We start from the raw sequence: 24,511 nt of genomic DNA, 5'->3' as shown, positions 1-24,511 counted from the left end.
AGGTCAACTTATGTGCAGACCTGCTAGTGACTTAACCCCCTTCGTGTGTACACGCAATCACAAGACCAAGTGCGCACGGAAAAGATCCTGTAATCCATGTCAGAGTTCGGTGGGTTATAGAAACACGAAAATACCCAGCAATTGCCTCCCCCGAAATCGGCGTATGCTGCCTGAATGGCGGGGTAAAAACGGACATACACGTAAAAATCCACTCGTGCTAAAACATGAGTGAACGTGGGAGTTTCAGCCCATGAACGAAGAAGAAGAAGAAGAAGAAGGAAACAATCCAAAAATCAACATCCGGATTGTTTCTTGTGCAGAGTTTGATTTTTCAATAGTTTACTTTCATCGATTGCAACAATAGCATTTTAAGAAATGGATTCATGAAATAATGCCTACACTGCACAGAAAACAATACAATACAAAACAATACAATACAAAACAATACAATACAATAACTTTATTAATCTCTAAAAGAGAAATTGCATTGTTGTATTTATTTGTATTTTGGGGTATATTTGTCCGTGTGGAGGGATGGCCTTTTGTCCCATTTTAAAGGCTGGCGAGGTCTGAGATGGTGTGTCCCAGGGTCACAGCGGAAGCCTCAGGTCTCGGAGAACACGAATACACGCATGAAAGACAGAGCAAATACCACACAAATATAAAGCTACATCGGCCCAACAGGCCACAAAGTGACCATTCAGAGCACTGACCCCAGACCTCCCAGCCAAATTCGGGTCTCCTCTAGCCTCCGACAGCCAGCTGTCTGTATTTAATACCCCCCCCCCCCCCCGCATTTTTAAATGTAGTAATTGTTTATTTATGTTTATTTCCTTTTTCCTTATACAAAGCCATGTTTTCCCGTCTCACATGCCTCTGACTGCTTTGTCGTGAGGGCGTAAAACTTAAATGTTTGAGATGGCGAGTCGAAATGCTTACACAGAAAAAGCTTTCCCTAATCTAATCACAATTTCCCAATATGGGAGTGAAACAATGTAACCCTGATATCCATACCAAACAGTATGAGAAGTTTAACATTTGAAAGGATTGACTTTTTCTGTTTGCAGTGTTTTTTGGGTGTTTTTTTGGTTTTTTGCCAAGCACATCATTGTGGGGCTTTTAATAAAAAAATTCAAGCATCCGTCTACAACGTATCATCCTTCATCCTTCAACATTTACACAATACTGAAATATCTCAACGCTAATTCATATCCTAACATCACATTTATATCAATAGGCCTACCATATCTATACTTACTGATACACATTTTTGAAATGAGCAAAATATGATTAATAATTTTGTTTATGGGGGTTTGCACTTCTGGAGAATAACCAAACAATACATCTTTTTCTGTTAATATAATATTTTCTCCCGTATTAACAAATATTTATCTTCTAACATTTTCCCAAAACAATTTAATTTTGCTACATTTCCAAAAGAAGTGTTCAATATAATCCATTTCATTACAAAGACTACATAAACGATTTTCTTTTAACTTTATTTTATGCAATAAAATATTTGTGGGATAAATATTATGTAAAATTTTCCATTGGAGTAACTTTAATCTTTCTTTGCTTGTACATGCACTTGCCAGGACCCAATACTTTTCGTCAATGCAAATGTTATATTTGTGGGACCAAAATTTTACAGAGCAGGGTTCACTGGCTTTGGATTGCGTTAATATCGCACGAAATTTCTTCGGGGAAGGGTTATTTAGCATGCCCTGAAAACAGGTCGCAGGAGGCTCGTCACCCGCGTCTTCTTTAACTGTGTTGTCTCGCAGTGCTCGCGCGCAGAGTGCCGTGTGCAAAGCGTTGTACTCAAACAGCCTTGTGGCGCTATATCCGACAATGGCACAAATATCTTCAAATGACACAATATTTTCGTCTATCCATACATCACGTACACAATTCACACCGGCTTCAATCCATTTATCAAAACACAACACATTCTTTCTAAAATTAATATCTGCATTATTCCACAAACATTGATCAAAAATACTTTCTTTTTGAACAGGAAATAAATATTTGTTCTCAATCCATATTTTTAAAACTTGTTGCCAAAATTTTGATTTAACTCTGGTCAAACCAATAAACTGTTTCGGTTTTGCAGTTGATTTAAAGCAACACAGCTGGCTTCCAAGAACCTCAAAATAATGTCTTGGACTCAATTGCCAATTTCCAAAATCTGTTTGTTGTAACCTGGCTGCCCAACATAACAAAAAGGATGTCTGCATGTCATGTACATTTATCATGTTAATACCGCCTATTTCTATTTTATTACAGACAACTGTTCGTTTCACCTTTTCAAAAGCTTTACTATTTGAGTACTTCGATCCGTTTCCACACAAATTTAAAAAGGATAGTATTTAATCTATCAAGCACTTTTGTCGGTGCAGAGAGTGCCTGCAAAACATATACAAACTGGGATATCAAAAAAGTTTTAATTATACACAATTTACCACTAATGCTTAAATTCCGTTTTGACCACATTCCAACAATTTTTTCAATTCTATCAAACCGTACTGACCAATTCTCTTCAATGTCAGAAGCACCGATATCGTTTCTAAATATTATACCCAAAATTGTTAACTGTTTGTTCCCATCTTATATTACAGTATTGCTCAAGACTGTTCTTCATGGATCCTAGCCACATTGCCTCTGTTTTATTTTCATTCAGATGTAAATTTGAAATACATGAAAACTGTTTTACTATTAACAGTACTTGTTGGAGATCGTGTTTATCTTTAAGGAACATTGTTACGTCGTCTGCATACATTGCCAATTTTAAAATATATTCCAAATTGGTTTTTGAATGAAATGACGGGAATTGTAATCCTTTTATATTCGGGTCACTGCGTATCTTAATGGTCAAAAGTTCAAGGCCAAGGACAAAGGCCATCGGTGAAAAATTACATCCCTGACGAATTCCGGTTAATACGTCGAATTCCTCAGAGATCCATCCCATGTAATTGATGCAACTTGTGGTATTATTCGTTAACATTTTTACGGAATTCAAAAAGTTATCACCGAAACCAAATGTTCTATATAATCTTTGGAAATTGAGTCAAAAGCACGTGAAAAGTCAAGGGCAAGTAAAATGCCTGGTTCATTTTTCTGATTCATAAAATCTGTTACGTCATCAATCAATCGAATAACATCGCTTGATTTTCTCCCTTTAATAAAACCGACTTGATCTTCTGAAATAATATCAGTAATGACAGATGCGAGGCGAATTGCTAAACACTTTGCAAATATTTTATAGTCAGTATTTGTTAGCGAAATTGGTCTCCAATTAATTAGGCTGTCCCGTGGTAAATCTTTTCCTTTGTGGAGTAAGGAAATAACTGCTCTTTTTTGTGTAGTCGACATCTCACCGACTTGAAAGGATGTTTGTAGAGAATTGAAAACCATCGTCTTTAGGCTCGGCCAAAAAAACTTCACGAAACTAGCTGTAAGCCCGTCCAAACCTGGCGATGATCCGTTCCTTAATAACTGTAATGCTCTGCCTATTTCGTCAATAGTAAATTCACGGTCCATGTCAACTTTCTATTCTTGTGTTAACTGTGGAATATTTAATCCATCAACTTCACGTTCAGCTTTATTTTCGTCAAAATCAATATTTTTTCCAAATACATCATGAAAAAATTTTGTTTGCTCTTTCATTATTTCTTCTTGTGATGTAATCATATTCCCGGAATCATCCATTAATTTGTTCATTATCTTAACGTTTGCTCTTACCTTTTCAAGATTCAAGAAGTAGCGAGTGGTTTTCTCACCCTGTTCAATAAATCTTTCTCGAGATCTTACTTGTGCACTCTTTGCTTCTTGAATATTGAATATTTCAAGTTTGTGCTTTAAATTTTCTCTTTGTGTTAACAAATCCTGATTTATTTGTATCAACTGACAATTTCTTATCTGTTTCGTTAAGTTGCTTTTGCAACATAGATTTATTATCAATGTTTTGCTTATGTTTATTTTTACTAAATCGTATGCAGAATTCCCTTATCTGAATTTTACAGAAATCCCATTTGTCGTGGGGGTTGTCCTCGGAATGATCATTCCTATATTGTTCCAAAAACACATTCATTTTGTCAACAAACTCAGAATAACGCAAAAGGCTGTCATTAAATTTCCAATACGAAGGACCACTTACTATATGTGTTAAATTATAATACATAATTACCATTCTGTGGTCGGTTTGTGCAACTGATTGTATTTTACAATTATTAGAACGGTTTAATACGGCATCAAATGCTAAAATATAATCGAGTCTCCTCTCAATAAAAGGTGTCTTGCGAGACCACGTAAACTCTTTATCTTCTGCATGAAACAAACGCCATACATCATTGTTGGCAGTGTTATCTGTGTCGTTTATCATATGTGTATCAGTATGTGTGTGTTAGTGTGTGTGTGTGTGGTGTGTGTATGTGTATGCGTGTGTGAGTGTGTGTATGTGTGTGTGTGTGTGTGTGTGTGTGTGTGTGCGTGTGTGTGTGTGTGTGTGTGTTTGTGTGTGCGAGTGTAAGAGGATCGGTAAGATATAAAGTAATGTCTGAGCGTGAGATTTCTTTGGGTGGGTAGGTAAGTAACAAATGAATGCATAATTTAATGAATAAATAAATAGATGTTTAAAGACATAAATACATAAATAAATAAACAAACAAACAAACAAACAAAAAATAGAATAAAAGGTAAATAAATGAATAAAAAATAAGAAAATAAAAATAAAAGAATAAAAGAGTAAGGCGAAATTACAACATTTAGTCAAGCTGTCGAACTAACAGAATGAAACTTAACTCACTGCATTTTTACAGCAAGAGCGTATACTCGTAGCATCGTCAGTCCACCGCTCGATGCACAGGCAGTGAAATTGACAAGAAGAGCGGGGTAGTAGTTGCGCTGAGAAGGATAGCACGCTTTTCTAGCTTTATCTCTATTCTTTTTAACTTTCTGAGCGTGTTTTTAATCCAAACATATCACATCTATATGTTTTTGGAATCAGGAACCCACAAGGAATAAGATGAAATTGTTTTTAAATCGATTTCGGAAATTTTATTTTAATAATAATTTTTATATTTTTAATTTTCAGAGCTTGTTTTTAATCCGAATATAACATATTTATATGTTTTTGGAATCAGAAAATGATGAAAAATAAGATAAACGTAAATTTGGATCGTTTTAAAATATTTTTACTTTTTTTACAATTTTCAGATTTTTAATGACCAAAGTCATTAATTAATTTTTAAGCCACCAAGCTGAAATGCAATACCTAAGTCCGGCCTTCGTCGAAGATTGCTGGGCCAAAATTTCAATTAATTTGATTGAATAATGAGGGTGTGACAGTGCCGCCTCAACTTTTACAAAAAGCCGGATATGACGTCATCAAAGGTATTTATCGAAAAAAAGAAAAAAACCTCAGGGGATATCATTCCCAGGAACTCTCATGTCATATTTCATAAAGATCGGTCCAGTAGTTTGGTCTGAATCGCTCTACACACACACACAGACACACACGATTCCTCCCTCTACGTTAAAACATTTAAAAAGATAGAAAATAGAGAAAGAATGTTTTTTGTTTGTTTGTTTGCTTAACGCCCAGCCGACCACGAAGGGCCATATCAGGGCGGTGCTGCTTTGACATATAACGTGCGCCACACACAAGACAAAAGTCGCAGCACAGGCTTCATGTCTCACCCAGTCACATTATTCTGACACCGGACCAACCAGTCCTAGCACTAACCCCATAAGCCAGACGCCAGGCGGAGCAGCCACTAGATTGCCAATTTTAAAGTCTTAGGTATGACCCGGCCGGGGTTCGTACCCACGACCTCCCGATCACGGGGCGGACGCCTTACCACTAGGCCAACCGTGCCGGTTAGAGAAAGAATAAAAACTGAACACTTACCATGAGTGAAAAACATGAAGATAGTCAAGACCAGCAGCTGTAATTTGGTCGTTGCCATCTTGGCAACACAAATGAGAATGAAATCCTCCTGTATTACAATTGTTCTTTCTCCTTCTCACTAAGTCAGCAAATCCATGGCACGTCTCCTTTTCTTTCCGGTTTCGTTACTCTCACCCCCATCGAATACGTGAATAGTTCATTTTGTAATTAAGGAATGGTTTTAGCTTGTAGAATCAAAACTAGAACAGAGAAATAATACAGTTTCTATATAAAGAAAAGCAAAAGAAGTAGACTGGTCACAATAAAAGTACACAGAAATGCTCAAACCAACAGAAGTGACTAGTATAGTAGTAGATTATAAGGTGTTGAGATAATTGGGGGCGAGTTGTGCGTTATCTGTTTGTGACTGATCGCAGCGTACTTGTCTCCGAAGCGAACGTATCGCACGCACCTTGATCATCCTGCAGTTTTTGTGTTATTATCTCAGCCAGAAGATAACTGGATAGGAGCACGTCTTTTTCCACGTTATCGACTGGTGACATTTTAGCCATCGAACCACAGTCGCACGGAATTTGCGTTGAGCGTCGACTCGTTCGAGTTCTATACTACTATGTGTGGTATAATGTATTTGAACTCCACTCACATTGCCCATGCACGCGTTTTCCTGGCCCTGTGAGTGAAACTGGAGTTAGCCAACTTTAATTGTTGAAGTTTGTGTCGGAACGACTATGTTTACAACAATATACTTGTGCGTGTTTCTTGTGTGTGTGTGTGTGTGTGTGTGTGTGTGTGTGTGTGTGTGCGTGTGTGTGTGTTTGTATGTGTATGTGTGTGTGTGTGTGTGTGTTTGTGTGTGTGGGAGCGTGATTGCGTGCGTGCGTGCGCGCGCGCGGATGTGTGTGTGTGTGTGTGTGTGAAAATATATGATTTCTCATTTCTGTTAATTTTTCAGTAACATCATCAGCTATTTTATGAGGCAGCTGAATTAACATTTAAATAAAATTCTATTCGCGAAAAACTTAATTGACCGATTGCTACCAGTCCGTATTTGATTGCTATAATTATAGAAGATTCCCGAAGTTCTGGTACGTTTAACTATATGTTTGGGAATGTGAGTAAGAGTTGGATGTTTGTATCTGGATTCGGCGACAAAGCAGTCAAATGGTGCAGCTTTCTGAGCAACTTCAAATTCGACCTGAGGTACTTTTCAACTTCACATGGCAACAGCACAATCAAGTAACTCTCAGACGTGAATGTGCATACCAAAGATTACATTTACGACCGCGCGCACGCACGCACACATGCGCACACGCACACTTACTCACAGACGCACAAACAAAACACACGCACGCACGCACGCACACATACACACACACAGACAAATACACACATACATATGTAACTGCCCTTTTATTTGCAAACAAATTCATTCACACCATCTTATCAAGGGGTCTTGGAAACATTTCTTGAGCAACGATGCATTGGTTACATGTTTGCAGAAAAAAGCAAAGCTAAAAACAAAACAAACAAGGAACTTAGTCGATAAATATCGACAGGGGGCGGACAAATGGTTTACATGTGAAATGTGTGTATATGGGTGTGGTTCTGAAACAAACAAACCATGTGAACCCCCCCCCATCCCACCGCTCGCGGGCTGAACGACTGACGTCACATGTCGCTTCGGTCTTTTCCAGAAGAACACCGCGTGTACATAATACACAATTCGATCGCGTAGCACTGCCAATGCACATTTTCGCAACGAAAACCGTGCTACTGTTTCTTGTGTGTTAAATCTGAAAGCAATATAAGTGAACGAACAATTGAAAACTGATATCACGTTACTAAACTCCCAAAAGTAATAAATTACTTCTGACTGCGGTACACAATACGGCAGTCACCTCTGCGAATGCTGTCGAAGAATCTAACCGAAAGTAAACATTCTGGGAATCTACGCGCATCGGCCTTGACGCAAGTTCAATACTGAGCCAATGAGCGCGCCGCGGCGAAGTTGGCCGCTGTAAGTCTCGCAGCGCTGGCTGGCTGAGCGAGTTGCGTGTCCATCCATATTAGGTCCAAGCCGCACCGTAGACCAGATTAGTAGGTGCTTGATTTTGGTATTTTGATTTTACATAACATTAAACCTTTCTTGGGGTTCATGGTCATGGCAACAGCCATAATAATATTATATCATGTATAATATTACATTTCAGCATATTTGAATTACATGTCATCATACCAAACTGTCATACATTTTTATTCCTACATCATTCTGATTGATCACAACCAAACCTACTATCAGTGGACACATCCAAATGTAAGCGCCTGTTCTTGACAACTTTTAATCGATCTAAAAATAGCAACTTGCTGGGCCCTTTGCCGCCAACAGACACTGTTTGGCCTGTAGGTAAAATGTACAATGTATTTTCTGATTTGTGCACAAAAGCTTTTTTTCTTTTTTCTTTTTTTTAACATAACAATGTTTAATGTCACTGTATGTTTAAAAGACCATGGTCATATTTGTAAAAAAAATGTTAAATTAGAAAATAAATAACATTTTGGTTCATGATTTTTCCTACACCTGTGCTAAAAATAAGAAATAAAAATGTCGGGTATATAAGTCACTCAAATACAGCTAGGTATGAATGGCTCGGTTTGAGTTTGTTGCAGTTGACCCTGCACAATGCGACATATCATGTTTTTGTTGAACAATTTTGACGTCACCCCTCCCATAGGGTGACGTATTTCACAACTTCCTGTGTTACACAAACTCTGTGATGACCAATTTTGACGTCACCCCTCCCATAGGGTGACGGATTTCACAACTTTCTACAGATGAACAATGTTGCCTTCACCCCTCCCATAGGGTGACGGATGTCACAACTTCCTGTGTACACAAACTGATGACGTATTTCACAACAAAATGGCGCTGCCCATGGTCAACCTCTAAACTATCCGTATAGAATGGGGGCGTCCTCGCCCCCATAAAAACTGAACACTTTTACGCAAGGGCAACATCATTGCATCAGTCCTCAAAAGCTATCAATTACTCTTTGATACAACACTTTATAGTGACATGATATTATTTTGTCAATAGTCATAAACACCACACACAAAATTAAATGCACAGATATACGTAAACGCGAGCAAGTTAGTTAAAAAGATAAACAACAAAAACAGGAAAAGCACAGAAAAACGAAATATGCTTAAAAAGTTACCACCCTCCAAAGCGTACTCAACACCGAGTATACACTTAATACATCAGGATTAAAAAAAAAAACTATTTCAAAGAATGTCTGTACTGGATGGGGTTGGCTTCACTTACTTTTAGTTTTTTTGGTGGTCTTTTTGTTGTTCTTGTTTTGTTTTGTGTTGAGCTTAACATGTTCATGGTAATATCTATCCAATTAAGGATAAAAGAACGATTTCCTTGAAGATGAGAAGTCGTGCATAGTTCTCCCAAATCAATGCTAAGGAAAGCGTTTAAGGATGACATAAAATTTAACCTAAAACAAACGGGGAAAAACACATCATTAAGAACATCACTTTTAGGCACTTACAATATTCATCTTCATAAGAGGTGGAGGTAGTGGTACGACAGGTAGTCGTTTTTCTTACAATTAAGAAGCCAAAGCACCTTGTGTTACTCGTTGAAGCGGGAACAATGAAGATCCTTGTAATATCACTCCCTGCTTCCTTTTATCTTTTACTTACATTGTCACAGGGCATACTCATTTTAATCCATACACATCTGTCCCGCAATAGCGTCTTGTATATACAAAGCTGTAAAATAAAGCGTAATCCATACGGTAGAGTTCTTCATTTTTAATTTGACTCATACTCATTCAAAATAGTGGTAAAAAATTTCTAAATGTTGTTACGTATCAATCACACACAAAAACACCATTTACTCGAAAAGCGGTCAACGTGTTGAGAACAGGAGATAATATATAGGGTCACAAAGTTTAAAGATTTTATTTATTTATTTATCTATTTACGAGGATTTATATCGCGCACGTATCTCACCACACAAGGCGACTCAAGGCGCATGTTACCTATTAATGCCGTGTGAGATGGATTTTTTTACACAATATATCACGCATTCACATCGGCCAGTAGATCGACTGCCTTTAGGCGCTGCATCCACCTTTCACGGCCTATTATTCCAGGTCACACGGGTATTTTGGTGGACATTTTTATCTACGCCTATACAATTTTGCCAGGAAATACCCTTTTGTCAATCGTGGGATCTTTAACGTGCATACCCCAACCATCTTCCATATAGAAATAAAATTGTGAACACTCTAACAGTCCATGTTTTGACAGACACCATGCCTACAGCATTACATAGACCTAGTATCCTGTTTCGTCAGTCGTACCTCTTAGTGCAGAACAGACACCATGCCTACAGCATTACATAGACCTAGTATCCTGTTTCGTCAGTCGTACGTACCTCTTAGTGCAGAACAACGTTGTTTGATTAAGAGAGTTAATTTTAATTTTTTCCCCCACCACTTTCAACTGACAACAAATACGAATTACAAACTCGTGTCTGCGGTTATCGATCTGTTTTCCAGATTGCATATATTGCACTGGTGTGTTCCAGTAAACGGTCATTGATTTTACGATCAAATACATAAAAAAACGATGTTTTGAACAGATACATAGACTAACCACAACGCACCTGAACACAGCACCCACTCAACCAATCATAAACACATGATGAAAAAAGTCAGTTCTCAAAATGGACAATTAACAATCATTAAACTTGAGTCATTGTCATTACCCTGGTAAAAGATGATGATTATTAGAGTTTAACGTCCTCTTAGACCAACTGGTCTATATTGGGACAGGTATTGGTAATACGTTGAAGATATGGTGTGATACTTTGATTCGAACAAGCCCGCTGTGGCTGTCTTTTTCGACACACCAGCATTGGGTTTGTCTCGTCAAAGTATCGAAATACGATCATGATAATCGGAGACGAGAGATGATGCATGCGTGTCTTCGTGTTTTCCAAGCCCTGAGACTTTCGCTGTGAACGTGGGATCTTTTTCGTGCGCATGTGTGCACACGGGGGTGTTCGGACACCCGAAGAGAGTCTGCACAAAGTTGACTCCGAGAAATAAATCGCTCGCCGAACGTGGGGATCGAACCCACGCTGATAGCGACCAACTGGCTACAAAGCCAGCGCGCGACCAACTGAGCTACGTCCCCGCCCCTGGTAAATGCACAACATCAACGTCGCAAGCATGCACATCATTGTAACTAATAATGACAGACAAAAGAAAAAGAGAACAAGCGAACACGAATTTATGAACCGTTTAACAACTCGCTATTGCATCAAAAACAGGTATGTGTAGGTTATTGTCAACTCAGGATTGTGCAAATACATCCAGTCAATGAACACTTAAAGTGGAAGGAAAATAGAATAACACACTAGTACTCTAAGCTTGAGGGGAGGGGAGGGGCGGGGTTCTTAAAAGGGGGATGCCATTGTATTCTGTCAAACAGCGTATTAGTATACCAAAGGCTCCCACAAAAGGCTCATGGCAAAGGCTCTCTCTTGTAGGTGATGATGTATTCCGGGTAGCACACATCCTTGTCATAGACGATGAACTCTCGGAAAAGGATTCCTTCGAAGAGCACGCTGTCGAACAGTCGAGGAGAGCCTTTGCATTTGCAGTGCGTTTGTAGACACGACATGCACGGCGGGCGTGGGTAGTTTTTACCCTCTCTGCTTGTGTGGACAAAGGTTTGGCCCAGTAACACTCGCATGAGGATCATCTTCAGCTCTTCTCCGGAGGTTCGTGAATCCTTCTCGTCTGAAAGCACAATTGAGTCCTTGGATTTGGGCAGTCAGCTTGTTAATTAAATCTTAAACGAAATGAGGCAGAGCGCTGTTTAGAGATCTGATAACCAAAGGGAAGTAAGCGCTCTAAATGCATACCACATGTGCAATGGAGTAAGCGAGAGTTATCCGGAACTAATTTCATGGCATCTAAGAGATAAACAGGCATTTAAATGAACAAGCAACTTTCATCCTCTTATCATTGTTAATCAAACATAAGACAACAATTATTGTTATTGAGACCCCCGTTCAAAGAATAAATAGACTAACGGCTGTGCGGGTGGGCGGGCGTGCTTGAGTGTGCGTGTGCGTGTGTGTGCGCCGGTGTGTGAGTGTTTGTGTGTGTGGTGTATGTGTGCGTGTGTGCGTGTGTGTTTGTGCGTATGTGTGCGTATGGGTGCGCGCGCGCACGCGCGAGTGTGTGTGTGTGTGTGTGTGTGTGTGTGTGTGTGTGTGTGTGTTAGTGTGTGCGTAAGCCTATATGTGCTTCTGTGCGTCTGAGCGTTCTGTGTTTTTGTTTGTCGGCCTGTTCTCTTGCCGTTATGTCTGTATATTCATACCGGTGTACTGGTCAGACTTTGTAGAGCTCTCCGCGGCATATACTCCTTTCCCAAACATAGCGTTCTGTGTCATCCTAAAGTCAAGTCCTTGAACAAAAATCTTGTGAAGTAGATCTTTCTTTGTTCCGTGGAAGAGATAGTGCTCATTTATCTGAAACAGCAGAACAATCAAGACCGTACAAAATAGCATGTAACATGTAATTAGCTTTCAAATAATTATCTGCCAAACCATTGGCTGTTGAAAAAAACCATGTCGAACAATTACCTGTCGAAAAGTTATATGTAAAACTATTACCTGTCAAATAAATATATGTCAAACAATTATCTGGCAAACAATTATCTGGCAAACAATTATCTCTCAATCAAATATTTGTCAAACGTTTATCTGTCAAACAATTACCTGTCACGCCATAACCAGGCAATCAACTGTCTGTCAAACAATTACCTGTCAAACAATTAAACGTAAAACTAATACCTGTCAAACAATTATTTGTCAAACAATTATCTCAAATAACCAAAGGGAAGTAATCGCTCTTTATGCATACGGCATGTGTAATAGAGTAAGCGAGAGTTGTACGGAACCTTTTCTCCTGGCACCTGAGAGAATAACAAGCATTGCCAAATGAACAAGCAACTTTCATCCTCAATGTTCATTTCAATGCTTGTTATTCTCTCAGGTGCCAGGAGAAAAGGTTCCGTACAACTCTCGCTTACTCTATTGCACATGTCGTATGCATAAAGAGCGATTACTTCCCTTTGGTTATTTGATATCTTAACATCGCTCTGCCTCATTCTGTTTGAGATTCTAAACAATTATCTGTCAAACATTTATCTATCAAACATTTATCTGCAGAACAATGTTTTGTCAAACAATTATCTGTCAATAAATCATCCGTTAAACATTTATCTGTCTAAAAAAAAACCAAAAACCAAATCAACATCACAACAAACAAACACAAATCGCAGGCAAAAAGATAAATCGATTGTGCAAACTTGTGGAAATCAATACATCATGTATATTATAACACTTTCTGAGCAGTACCTGAGGATAAATGTCAACAGTCAGAGGGCTATTTTGGTCAATCTTTGCGGTAGTCGCCACAGGTCCATTGGACCCTTCCAGCCTTTCCAGAGGAGTGCACGACACAGACGTCGCCTCGCCCTTGTGGTCTTCTAGACTCTCGAAGAGCTCCTCTCTTTTGCGACTGTAAGCTTGCCATAGCTTGGGGTTCTCCAGTCTCTCAATTTTCACCACCTGACACAGAACAAAAAGAATAATGGCAAAACAAGTAATAAAACAGAAACACACGCGCGCGCACACAGGAACACGCATGCACGTTCGCACATTCACACACACACACACACACACACACACACACACACACACACACACACACACACACACACACACACACACACACACACACACACACACACACAAACACGCACACACAAATGTAAAGGGTATTGATTCGTGGCATATTTAGGAATGAACAGCTGACACTCCAGGTTCGTATTAACTATCACATCGTTTTGTTCAATAATAGAACTTCGTAAGGAACGAACCGAATTTGTCTTTATTTTAAATTTGGCTGCAATCTGAACGATGTAAATATGTATTCAATAGCCTATCTAACTTACCTATCTGTTTCGAAATGGTTTCTTTTTGCAATCTTACCTGCCGCAAAAGCATGGATTCAGTGGCCATCCTCTCAACGGAAGAGGCCTGGCCAATAGCGGCCTCTCGACTGTCCTTGGCGGTTTGGGTGTCCAGGCTCACCACAACTACAACACCATGCTCACCGTGTGTGCATATTCTGCTTGAACTCCCCTTTGCATCTCTACCAAGCATGACCATAGCGGCCTCTCGATTGTCATTGGCGGTTGGGGTGTCCAGACTCACTGTGCAACAACTACAACACCATGCTCACCTGGCGTGCATATATCCAACTTGCCCCTGTGCATCTCTACCAAGCGCAACCGTAGCGGCCTATCGACTGCCAGCCACAGACTGTTGGCGTGTCCAGGCTCACTACAACTACAACAACATGGTTACCTTGTGTGTATATACAGCTTGAACTCACCTTGCATCTCTACCAAGCGCAACCGTTGCGGCCACTCGATTGTCATTGACGGCTGGGGTGGCCGGACTCAAATTGTAACAACTACAACACCATGCTCACCTTGAGTGCATATCCAACTTGAAGCCTTGTTGCAACTCTACCAAGCGCAACCGTAGCTGCCTATCGACTGCCAGCCACAGACTGTTGGCGTGTCCAGGCTCACTACAACTACAACAACATGGTTACCTTGTGTGTATATACAGCTTGAACTCACCTTGCATCTCTACCAAGCGCAACCGTTGCGGCCACTCGATTGTCATTGACGGCTGGGGTGGCCGGACTCAAATTGTAACAACTACAACACCATGCTCACCTTGAGTGCATATCCAACTTGAAGCCTTGTTGCAACTCTACCAAGCGCAACCGTAGCGGCCTATCAACTGCCAGCCATTGACGGTTAGGGTGTCCAGGCTCAAGACAACCACAACATTAACACCATGCTCACCTTGAGTGCATATCCAACTTGAAGCCCTGTTGCAACTCTACCAAGCGCAACCGTAGTGGCCTATCAACTGCCAGCCATTGACGGTAAGGGTGTCCAGGCTCACGACAACCACAACACCATGCTCACCTTGAGTGCATATCCAACTTGAAGCCCCGCTGCATCTCTACCAAGCGCAACAGTATCGACTGCCCGCCATTGACGGTTGGAGTGGGCAGGCTAATTTTGTAACAACAACAACAACAACAACAACAACAACAACAAAAATGGTTACCTCGAATGTACATCCAGGTTCCTGTCCCCTTCATCTCTACCAAGCGCAACCGTAGCGGTCTATCTACTGCTAGCCATTGACGGTTAGGGTGTCCAGGCTCACCACAACTACAACACCATGCTCACCTTGAGTGCATAACCAGCTTGAAGCCCCGCTGCATCTCTCCCTTGAGCGACTTTCCCGGCTTCCCATGTTGCCTGAACGAGCTGTTCCACGGCAGTTTTCTGCTCTGGGGTCACGCGATTCGCGCGATCCTTTCCAAACGTCTTCCAGCTCTCAATGGCTTTGTCATATTCCATGTCCCGGTTGCCTTTGCACACCTACAGAGGAAATGTTTTGATTTTAGTGTGAGAAGGGGTGAGAGAGAGAGAGAGAGAGAGAGAGAGATAGAGAGAGAGAGGAGGGGTGAAAGAGAGAGAGAGAAAGAGAGAGATAGAGAGAGAGAGAGGGGGTGAAAGAGAGAGAGAGAGAGAGAGAGAGAGAGAGAGAGAGAGAGAGAGACAGACAGACAGACAGACAGACAGACAGACAGACAGACAGACAGAAATAGACATAGACAGAGAGAGCTGTAGAGAAAGTTTCCAGCTTGCAAATAAGGTAATGTTTCTGGACTCTTGTCGCTCTTTATTTTTGAAGGTGTTGCTTCATATAATTTGGAAAAAAAGAAAACGGATGAAGAGGAAGAAGAGGATTAGGAAGAGGAGGAGGGGGAGGAGGAGGCGAAGAAAGAAAAAAACGATAAAGATGCCGGCGATAAGAAAGGAAGAAGAGGATTGGGAGTAAGAGAGACATTTTCCAGAAAAACAGCAACATTTTAATTAGAGAAAAAAAGCAAGCAAACAAACTTAATTTAAAAAAAAGAATAGAACTGAGCAAAATGTGAAAGAAAAGACGTGGATAAATAAGGACACTAAATGTACGAGATAAGCTCACCCTTGAGCAGGCGGAAGAAAGCGAAAGGGATTCAGGAAATAGGAGTAGACGAATAAAAAGATTCGTAAGGTACAAAGGAATATGTTGCACTGTGTGCTCTTACTCTCCAGTATGATGGCAGACGATCCGTGTTCACCGGAAGACCCACTTTCTCTCTTTTGCCCGCGCCTTTCATCTTCTTCTGTTTGGTGTGTTCTAGCATCTCTCTTTGAATCTTCGCATTCAACTTGGCTACTTTCTCGCCTTGGCCACGCAGGCGTATCTCTGCAATTTATTTAAGATTCTTGAAACAGTATGACTAAGGACCCGCAAGAAAGGTATCTGGTTTGCTTTTACCGCTGACATTCAAGAAATTGAAACATTGATACTTAAAACAGTATGACTAAGGACCCGCACGAAAGGTATCTGTTTTGCTTTTACCACTGATATTCAAGACATTTAGTGTAATTGTTTTACAAAGTACACATCGCATTGTACACGCGTATCATCTTCGCATCATATAACGTGTCCAGTATTTTTACATCAAAACATTCTGTGCAAAGTGACGACGAGTGAAAGTAAGTATAAATAGTATAAACAAAATCATCAGCAAGAAAACATAACAACCTGACTAAGGACGTAACACACAAAACTCTCTCTCACACGTTATCCACACAAAACTCTCTCTCACACGTTACACACAAAACTCTCCCTCACACACGTAGTTTTGATCTTCAAAGGGATATATCGGGTCCAACACATGTGCAACTACCTTTGCCATGCAGGCTAAGTAGGACGTTGCTGGAAGCAGCCAGCTTTGAGATTTCATCGACTTTTGGAACACCCAGTTTCTGGAAGGCCTCAAGATCGCAGACGGTTTCTTCATTCAGGAAAGTGGTCTCTAGCTCCTCTACAATGACCCCGATCATCTTTTTGCTTTTCTGATCCTCGCTTGTGCATAGTACGACTTCAAACTTGGTCGTCGATGAATCTAAACAAAAGACAGCAAAGATACATTACATTTTAATTTATTACATTCATTTTGGGTTTTAGCGAAACAACATTATTGTTTGCAACTGATTCCTTATGTCTTTTTCGGAGGAGTGTAACAAGAATATGTACCAGCACAAAAGGTTTTAAAACTGAAACCTTCATGAAAACGCCGATATTTTGAACATACAAACAATCCAACGAAAAAGGATCTTATTGATGACAGCAGAAGACATAATCGAAAAGAACACTCAATGTAAAGCATTGAGTGAAACAATAAGCTACTCCTCCACACATACACCCTACAACAAAATAAAACAAACAGACAAACAAACAAACAAACAAACACAATATCTTCGTCCAATCAGCAAACTGCGGTTTGAAAAATAAATTGTTTGCCTAAGTGCAAATAAAACTTTTCTCAATTCTGCTCTTTTTGTTAGGAACATGGGAATAATACATTGCATAAAAAACAATAAAAAACAACAACAACATTTGACCACATGAATTTCTTTGTTTGACAAACATTTTACCTTTCAGTCCTTTATGAGCATGCTTGGAATCAAAGCCAGAGTCGCTTGAGTGCGTATGCCTGGACTCAGCAGTAACAGCACGTGCAGATTGGCGTTTTTCTCTTGCTCTCTCTTTTCCCAACTTCTCTTTCAGTTTCTCAGTAAACTTGGCAGCCGTTTTTGGATCAAATACCACAATCGTAATTGCCTGGTGGAAGACAAGCAACAATTGATTATTATTGATCGTTTGAGAATTGTTGTGCGAGAATGCAATCCGTGATTAACAAAGTATGTCCCAATACAAAAAGGAGGGGAGTCTGGAAACAATCACTTAAAGACAAGATAAGATCTTTATTATCGAGGGTAATAGATAAGAGAGAGAGAGAGAGAGAGAGAGAGAGAGAGAGAGAGAGAGAGAGAGAGAGAGAGAGAGAGAGAGAGAGAGAGAGAGAGAGAGAGAGAGAGAGAGAGAGAGATTCAGATTCAGATTCAGATTCAAAACTTTAATACAAAGGGATAAAGGTTTTAGGCAATGCCTAATCTTCCAACCTGTCCCTTTTAGACATACATGACATTATACATTACAATTATATATTTATATAACATGTATTGAACAGCCAAACGAATAACTAATTAACTAAGAATTTGTAATCAGGTTAAAACTAACAAAACACTAGTTATAATAACGTGGTTCATTGATTAATAAAATGATGATTAAGATGTTATGCAGTAACAGTTATGATTTTAAAGTGTAGGGAGAGAATTATTTTTGACAAAGATATTTTCGAACATTTTTTTTAAAAGATGAAAGGGTTTGACATGTTTTATTGGAAGTATATTCCACACAAGCGATCCCCAGTAGGATAAACTAGATTTATACAAATCAATGCGTGGGAGCGGTAGCGTATAATTCAAAAGCCTCGCGCTACCAGGAGGACGCTCAAACAGGTCTTGGATGTATGAAGGTGTTTAATGGTTGTACATTTTGAACATGAAAACACTAGCATTTAAAAAGAACTGCTGATGTAGCGGAGAGAGAGAGAGAGAGAGAGAGAGAGAGAGAGAGAGAGAGAGAGAGAGAGAGAGAGAGAGAGAGACAGAGACAGAGACAGAGACAGAGAGACAGACAGACAGAGACAGAGAGACAGAGGTAGAGAGAGATGGAGAGAAAAAGAACGAGGGATAGAGAGACAGACAGACACACAGACAGACACACAGCTAACCAGCCACGCAGAGAGAAAGAGACAGAACGAAACTCACGCGCAGACAGTTTGGGTTGCTGGAAAGGTACTCTTCTATGGCAGACATCATGGCGCAGGCGACAGGATAGCCCTCGTAACGAAATTTCTTGCCGACACCGATTGGCGGAAAAGCGACAGACTTCAGATTGCCTTGCACTGCGCTTTGAAGGGTTTCTTTCACCAATTGTTTCACATTCTGTTAGACAAGATTAAACCATTTCATTAAGTTTTAAGGAAATCTGCAGTATCCGCAAATAAACTAAGGCACGAAGCTTCACATAGTTAAATAATTGTGACGTATTGCAGTGATCTTGACAAAAGGACGCGACATGTCTTTTGCATGCAAAAATAGTTTTGTTCATATGTGTTTACAAAGAAGATGAATGTTATTGATATTAGAATATCTGTATGCCTTAACATGCTACACTCTCTATTGTATAATACAGTATGTGCACGAGTCGGTCAACAGCAGCCTTTGATTATGATTGAGAGAAAAGTGTTGTTTATTTCCAAAGACATTCAGCGAACCACAACTCTCTTGAGGCATTAAACAGTAGAACTATCTTTTAATTATAAAGCTGGCGAAGGGGGTTTAAATAATCCTTTAAAATAATGTTCACTGTAGACAAAGACGATCGACTGATTTCATGATAACAAAAACATGTTGAACACCCTTTCTGTTACCAGTTTTGAACTCAATGTGACACAGTACATAGTTCTACTGGCAAAAGTAACTCACATTGTAAACACTAGTGTTCAACACTGTGTTCAAAACTGGTTTGATGAAATGTATTAAAAAGGGGAACATTTCAGTTTAGAGTGTACGACTTACCTTTGTGGCTTCTTCACGGGGTGCCTCGTTTATAACAGCGTGAAACAGCGTGGACATGGACAGATCACTCTCAGGGACCAACGTCGTAATCAGACGACATCCGTCGCCATCAGGTCCATTTTGCGCGCGTAGTGCCTGGAATTTGTGTTGGGTCAATATTTCATGACATTTGCTCAAATGCTGGTTAGTTTCTTCTTGATATCTTTCTGTCAGGTATGTTGCTTCCAAGTACAGTCCAGGACAATTGTTCAACATTAAATTTTGGGTTAATGTTTGTTAAATGTTCGTGTACAGAAGTCTAATTCCAAAATTCTTAAATGTAAACGTAACAGCTGTGATCTTAAAAAACATTAAATTTCATTTGTCTTTTTTAAATGTTTACATACGGTTAACGTTCTATTCACACCAACTTCTTCCTTGTTTTGGATTCAGAAACAGAGGTGTATAAATACATATTCAAGAGGTATACATTTATTAACATTTGTTTACTCATTCGTGACATATGATTTTCCTCTTTGTTTTAACGTCAGACAAACCTGCTCAAGCGACGGACATTTCTTGGCAAAAGCAGAGCCAATGGCAGTTCCTTTGATGTTCAGGTTGTTCGCAACCACACTCACTGCAGCATCCACCTGACGATTAACAACTTTATTAATGGAACATATGTTACCGTGAAAACGGATCGGCTCACTATATCAGATCTGTCCAGGTGAGGAGATAAGAACTCCACTTGGTCAGAAACCACAAATCAACACTCTGACTGCTTGCTGTGATGAGTTAGAATATTTTGATTAATCAACCCCCCCCCCCCCCAAAAAAAAAGGCACCAGTGCCTTTTACAAGATTGATTAAATAAATACTACTGTGCACAGAGAGCACCCAGGCTGTTCATTTTTAGTAAGTAACCAAGTGGAGGGATAGTCTTATCCCATATTAAAGCCTGTCCAGACCTGAGACGTTGAGGCGAACCGTTTTTACAAGATGGAGTGGCCTGGGGTTATGTTCATACTGCGTGAATGAAAAGGGTGATCAGGTTTAACAGTTCTGTTCTAGTGAGAGAACACCGAGTTAATATACCATCGTCTCCTAGGTCTGGCCTGATAAACCGACTTGTTTGCATGAAAGTTAACCTTAGTTAACATTACATTTTCAGGATATAGTTTTCATTGCTTACAAAAACTGAAAGAAGGGCTTTCACGACGGTTATGTGCCATTCTTACATCAGGGCACTCAGCAAAGCAACACGGCATAAAGCGTAATTTGCTGATCATATTGTTTAGTGGGACAACTGAACAAACTGCCATTAAATATGAAGTGGTCAACCCTCAATGGAATGTAAACACACTCATTTCTTGGAATAGTCGTATATTGTAGATATGCCCTGCAAGCTTTAGAAATGACACTACATAATGGTATTCAACTATTCTTGTCGCGTGTCGTGTACATGTGGAGTTTTACCTGCAATGTTTTCATGTTTCGTAATGTTGTGATACATATCTCATTCGGAATACTAAAGTTGTCAATGTTTATGTCTTTATGCTACCAGTGCAACCCACGCAGCTGTACCTTCACGCTACTTACCTTTTCATCGGTGATGTCTCCGCATTTCACAGTGACTTTTGTACTGCCCACGTTCACGGTACAAGATGCTCCATGACGCTGGTCACTGATGGGTTGGTCTCTGCCTCGGGCACTGAAGGGGCGTTTCCTGTCTGGGCCGCCTACATCTCTAGTCGCTCCTTTGGTTTCTCTTCCGGAGCTTGACGATCGTCTTCGCTGTTTAAAAAATGGTATGCGATCAATCATCTTGGAGAGCGGGTTGGGAGCTGGCGTCTCAGGGGAGAGGCTTCGAGGGCGAGGGGTTCTTTTGTCTGTGCTGCGTCGCCAATCTCTCCTGCCTTTCAGTCTGTGGTAGAAGAAAATACACAACTGGTTCAAACAAAACTTCGTAAAACCCCACTTGTGCACAAAACACGACTGAACGTGAGAGTTTCAGCCCAGGATGCAAAAAAACGACGAAGAAGAAGAAGAAGAAGAAGAAGAAGAAGAAGAAGAAGAAGAAGAAGAAGAAGAAGAAGAAGAAGAAGAAATAAAAGTTAATTCAATTTCAATATCGTAACATATAAATATAAGCCTACAATATCTGACATTCAGGATCCGTACTCAATTGCAAGCATAATAATTATCCTAGCGAATCTACGGGGAAACATATAAGAGAAGTAAACTCGATGGCGGGCAAAATCAAAAACTCATTTGTTAATACTAATGCAAACAAAAAAGCAAAATACAAACAAAAATGGTGGTGGTGGTGGGGGGGGGGGGGGGTGATGAGGTAGGGGGTAGCACAGAAAGTGGTACAACAGGGACAAAGAGAGAAAAGATACAAGTAAAGGGGGCCCAGTAGCTCAGTTGGTAGAGCACTGGACTTGTGATCGGAAGGTCGCAGGATCGAATTCGGGCCGGGACGGACACGGGTCAACTTTATGTGCAGACCCAGAGACGGAAGCCATGTCCCACCCCCGTGTCACCACAATGGCACGTAAAAGACCTTGGTCATTGTGCCAGAAGTGCAGGTGGCTACACCTAAACACGCAGACACCTGGGTAGCGCGACTCCGTTGCTGCTAGCTTTCCACTGGGAGGAAGCGACCCGAATTTCCCAGCGATGGGACAATACAGTAATGAAAATGAAAAAAAATGAAAAAGGGAGAAGAAGTAAGATAAGTCATGGAGCGCCATTCTGAGAAGAGATTATTTGTCACTTGAGTCTTCAACGTAAGAGAATATCAAATATTTTAGACGGGTGGTGCATGAAACTTCTATCAAAATCTCAACTTAAAATCTGTTTGATAAACATGTCATAACTTTTGGAGATACATGCACTACTTGTTTCGCCTTTAATAAAATTCACATAATGACCTTGAGGAGACCGATCCAGCAATTTGAAATCTGTTTCATGTTCTGATTTCAGTGTAACAGCTGAGTGTGTATAGTGTTAGTTACACTGCCTGTATTACCCAAATGCTTCGACTTACTTAAATTGTGGCAAGACGCATTTTGGTGGAAGATTTATATCCACGATACAGTTTCCCGTGTGGCCCTTTTTGCGCAGTTCTCGTTTTAGGTGAGTGATGAACATCTCAACTCCCATGCTGTATAGTCCATTTACAATGAGTGCGCGATCTGAAAATAAACACGCAGAAAGTAACACAGAAAGAAAAAGAAACAGAACAAAAAACAAGCAAACAAATAAAACAGGGAATGTGTCATTGTGGGTACATTTAAGTAACATAATAATGACTAACATGTTTTGATTACACACACACTCACACGCAAACACACACACGAACACACACACACACACACACACACACACACACACACACACACACACACACACACACACACACACACACACACACACACACACACACACACACACACACACACACACACACACACACTACGAATACCTCATTCATGTATAGCAATACGTGATAGAAAGCCAAATACTGCATACCACTACTATCCGAATACGTTGATCTCAAGTCCTCCGGAACATAGACAATGCTGTTTTTGATGACGTCTAGTTTCTTCATAACCTCACTGTACATTTCTTGCCGGCATTTGAAAGTCAGGGTGTACCCGTACTTATTTGTCTCCTCTTTCGTTTCACCGTGGTTTTTGCTGCAGACGAAGACAAAAAACCTGATAAGAATCATGGGGGTAACACTTCCTGTCTCTTACTTATGTGGATGATAAGGTTATCACAACGAAAAACAGACAGACAGACACGGACACACAGACACAGACACAGACACAGACAGATACAGACAGAGACTCAGACACACACACACACACACGCACACTCACACACACACACATACACACACACACACACACGCATACACACACACACACACACTGAGAGAGAGAGAGAGAGAGAGAGAGAGAGAGAGAGAGAGAGACAGACAGAGAGAGAGAGAGAGAGAGACAGAGACAGACAGACAGACAGACAGACAGACATTCAGCCAGCCAGCCAGCCAGGCAGACCGACCGACCGACCGACCGACCGACAAATAGACAGACAGACGGAGACTGACACAGAGACACAGATATAGACTGAAAGATGGAAAGAGACGAAGACAGAGACAGAGAGAGTTCTCACGTGATCATCAGTTTCACTTCCTCCAGTTCTTTGTTGAACCACTCTTTCACCGCTTTAGCTTGAACAGCCCCTGAGATCCGAAATGTGTTCTTGTCAGGTCGGTGTTGGTGGGTGAACTTCTCCAGTTCCGTGGCCGCCAGTTCCACGTCGGCCGTACCCCCATCCACCCTAACGTCCTCACTGTCATCCCCAGGCAAGGTCAGCAACACCCAGTAGTCGACCTCCAGTCTGGCTTTCAGGATTTGAAATTCAGGCAGAAAAACGAGGCCGGATGGAACCTAATAAAGACACGATGGACTTGTGAGAGGATGTTTTGGTGAAACAAGCTGTTTAGCGGGGCCTTCTAAAGACACGGGGGACAAAAGGAAGGCTGAGGCACAGCAGTTCTTATTTGGAGCTGAACTGTTGTCTCTTGAAGCTTTCATGTTTTTTACATTTAGTCAAGTTTTGACTAAATGTTTTAACGTAGAGGGGGAATCGAGACGAGGGTCGTGGTGTATGTGCGTGCGTGCGTGCGTGCGAGCGTGTGTGTTTGTGTGTGTCTGTGTGTGTGTGTAGAGCGATTCAGACTAAACTACTGGACCGATCTTTATGAAATTTGACATGAGAGTTCCTGGGTATGAAATCCCCATACGTTGTTTTCATTTTTTTGATAAATGTCTTTGATGACGTCATATCCGGCTTTTCGTGAAAGTTGAGGCG

The 24,511-nt window shown here is 40.5% G+C and overlaps 2 protein-coding genes across 3 annotated transcripts in view; both read right to left on the bottom strand.

Moving 5' to 3' along the window:
* Nucleotides 1–6,213, bottom strand: part of LOC138968608 (lymphocyte antigen 75-like) — a 76,920-nt gene extending 70,707 nt beyond the window's left edge. The window contains exon 1 of the mRNA XM_070341202.1: nt 5,909–6,213. Within this exon, the coding sequence (XP_070197303.1) occupies nt 5,909–5,966 (58 nt within the window). The 5' untranslated portion in view covers nt 5,967–6,213. The remainder of the gene's footprint in view (nt 1–5,908) is intronic.
* Nucleotides 6,214–7,303: 1,090 nt separating this feature from the next.
* Nucleotides 7,304–24,511, bottom strand: part of LOC138968606 (uncharacterized) — a 28,035-nt gene continuing 10,827 nt past the window's right edge. Inside the window, exons 6-20 of one of the 2 annotated variants that reach the window (XR_011456236.1) lie at nt 23,810–24,087; nt 23,162–23,328; nt 22,677–22,824; nt 21,224–21,548; nt 20,179–20,274; nt 19,643–19,777; nt 18,830–19,006; nt 17,591–17,777; nt 16,840–17,058; nt 16,192–16,352; nt 15,281–15,475; nt 13,359–13,571; nt 12,317–12,467; nt 10,355–11,730; nt 7,304–10,284 (exon numbers count right to left, since the gene is read on the bottom strand). Coding sequence is in view for 1 of the 2 variants with exons in the window: in XM_070341200.1 (XP_070197301.1) it covers nt 11,453–11,730; nt 12,317–12,467; nt 13,359–13,571; nt 15,281–15,475; nt 16,192–16,352; nt 16,840–17,058; nt 17,591–17,777; nt 18,830–19,006; nt 19,643–19,777; nt 20,179–20,274; nt 21,224–21,548; nt 22,677–22,824; nt 23,162–23,328; nt 23,810–24,087 (2,730 nt within the window). In the remaining variant the exon portion in view is untranslated. Of the gene's footprint in view, nt 11,731–12,316; nt 12,468–13,358; nt 13,572–15,280; nt 15,476–16,191; nt 16,353–16,839; nt 17,059–17,590; nt 17,778–18,829; nt 19,007–19,642; nt 19,778–20,178; nt 20,275–21,223; nt 21,549–22,676; nt 22,825–23,161; nt 23,329–23,809; nt 24,088–24,511 lie in introns of both variants that reach the window. The other variant, XM_070341200.1, reaches the window with a different exon arrangement.

The sequence above is a fragment of the Littorina saxatilis genome, linkage group LG6, assembly GCF_037325665.1.
Source record: "Littorina saxatilis isolate snail1 linkage group LG6, US_GU_Lsax_2.0, whole genome shotgun sequence".
NCBI classification, from domain to species: domain Eukaryota; kingdom Metazoa; phylum Mollusca; class Gastropoda; order Littorinimorpha; family Littorinidae; genus Littorina; species Littorina saxatilis.
The sequence above is the reverse complement of the archived record's forward strand: the minus strand, read 5'-3'. Positions and strand labels throughout refer to the sequence as shown.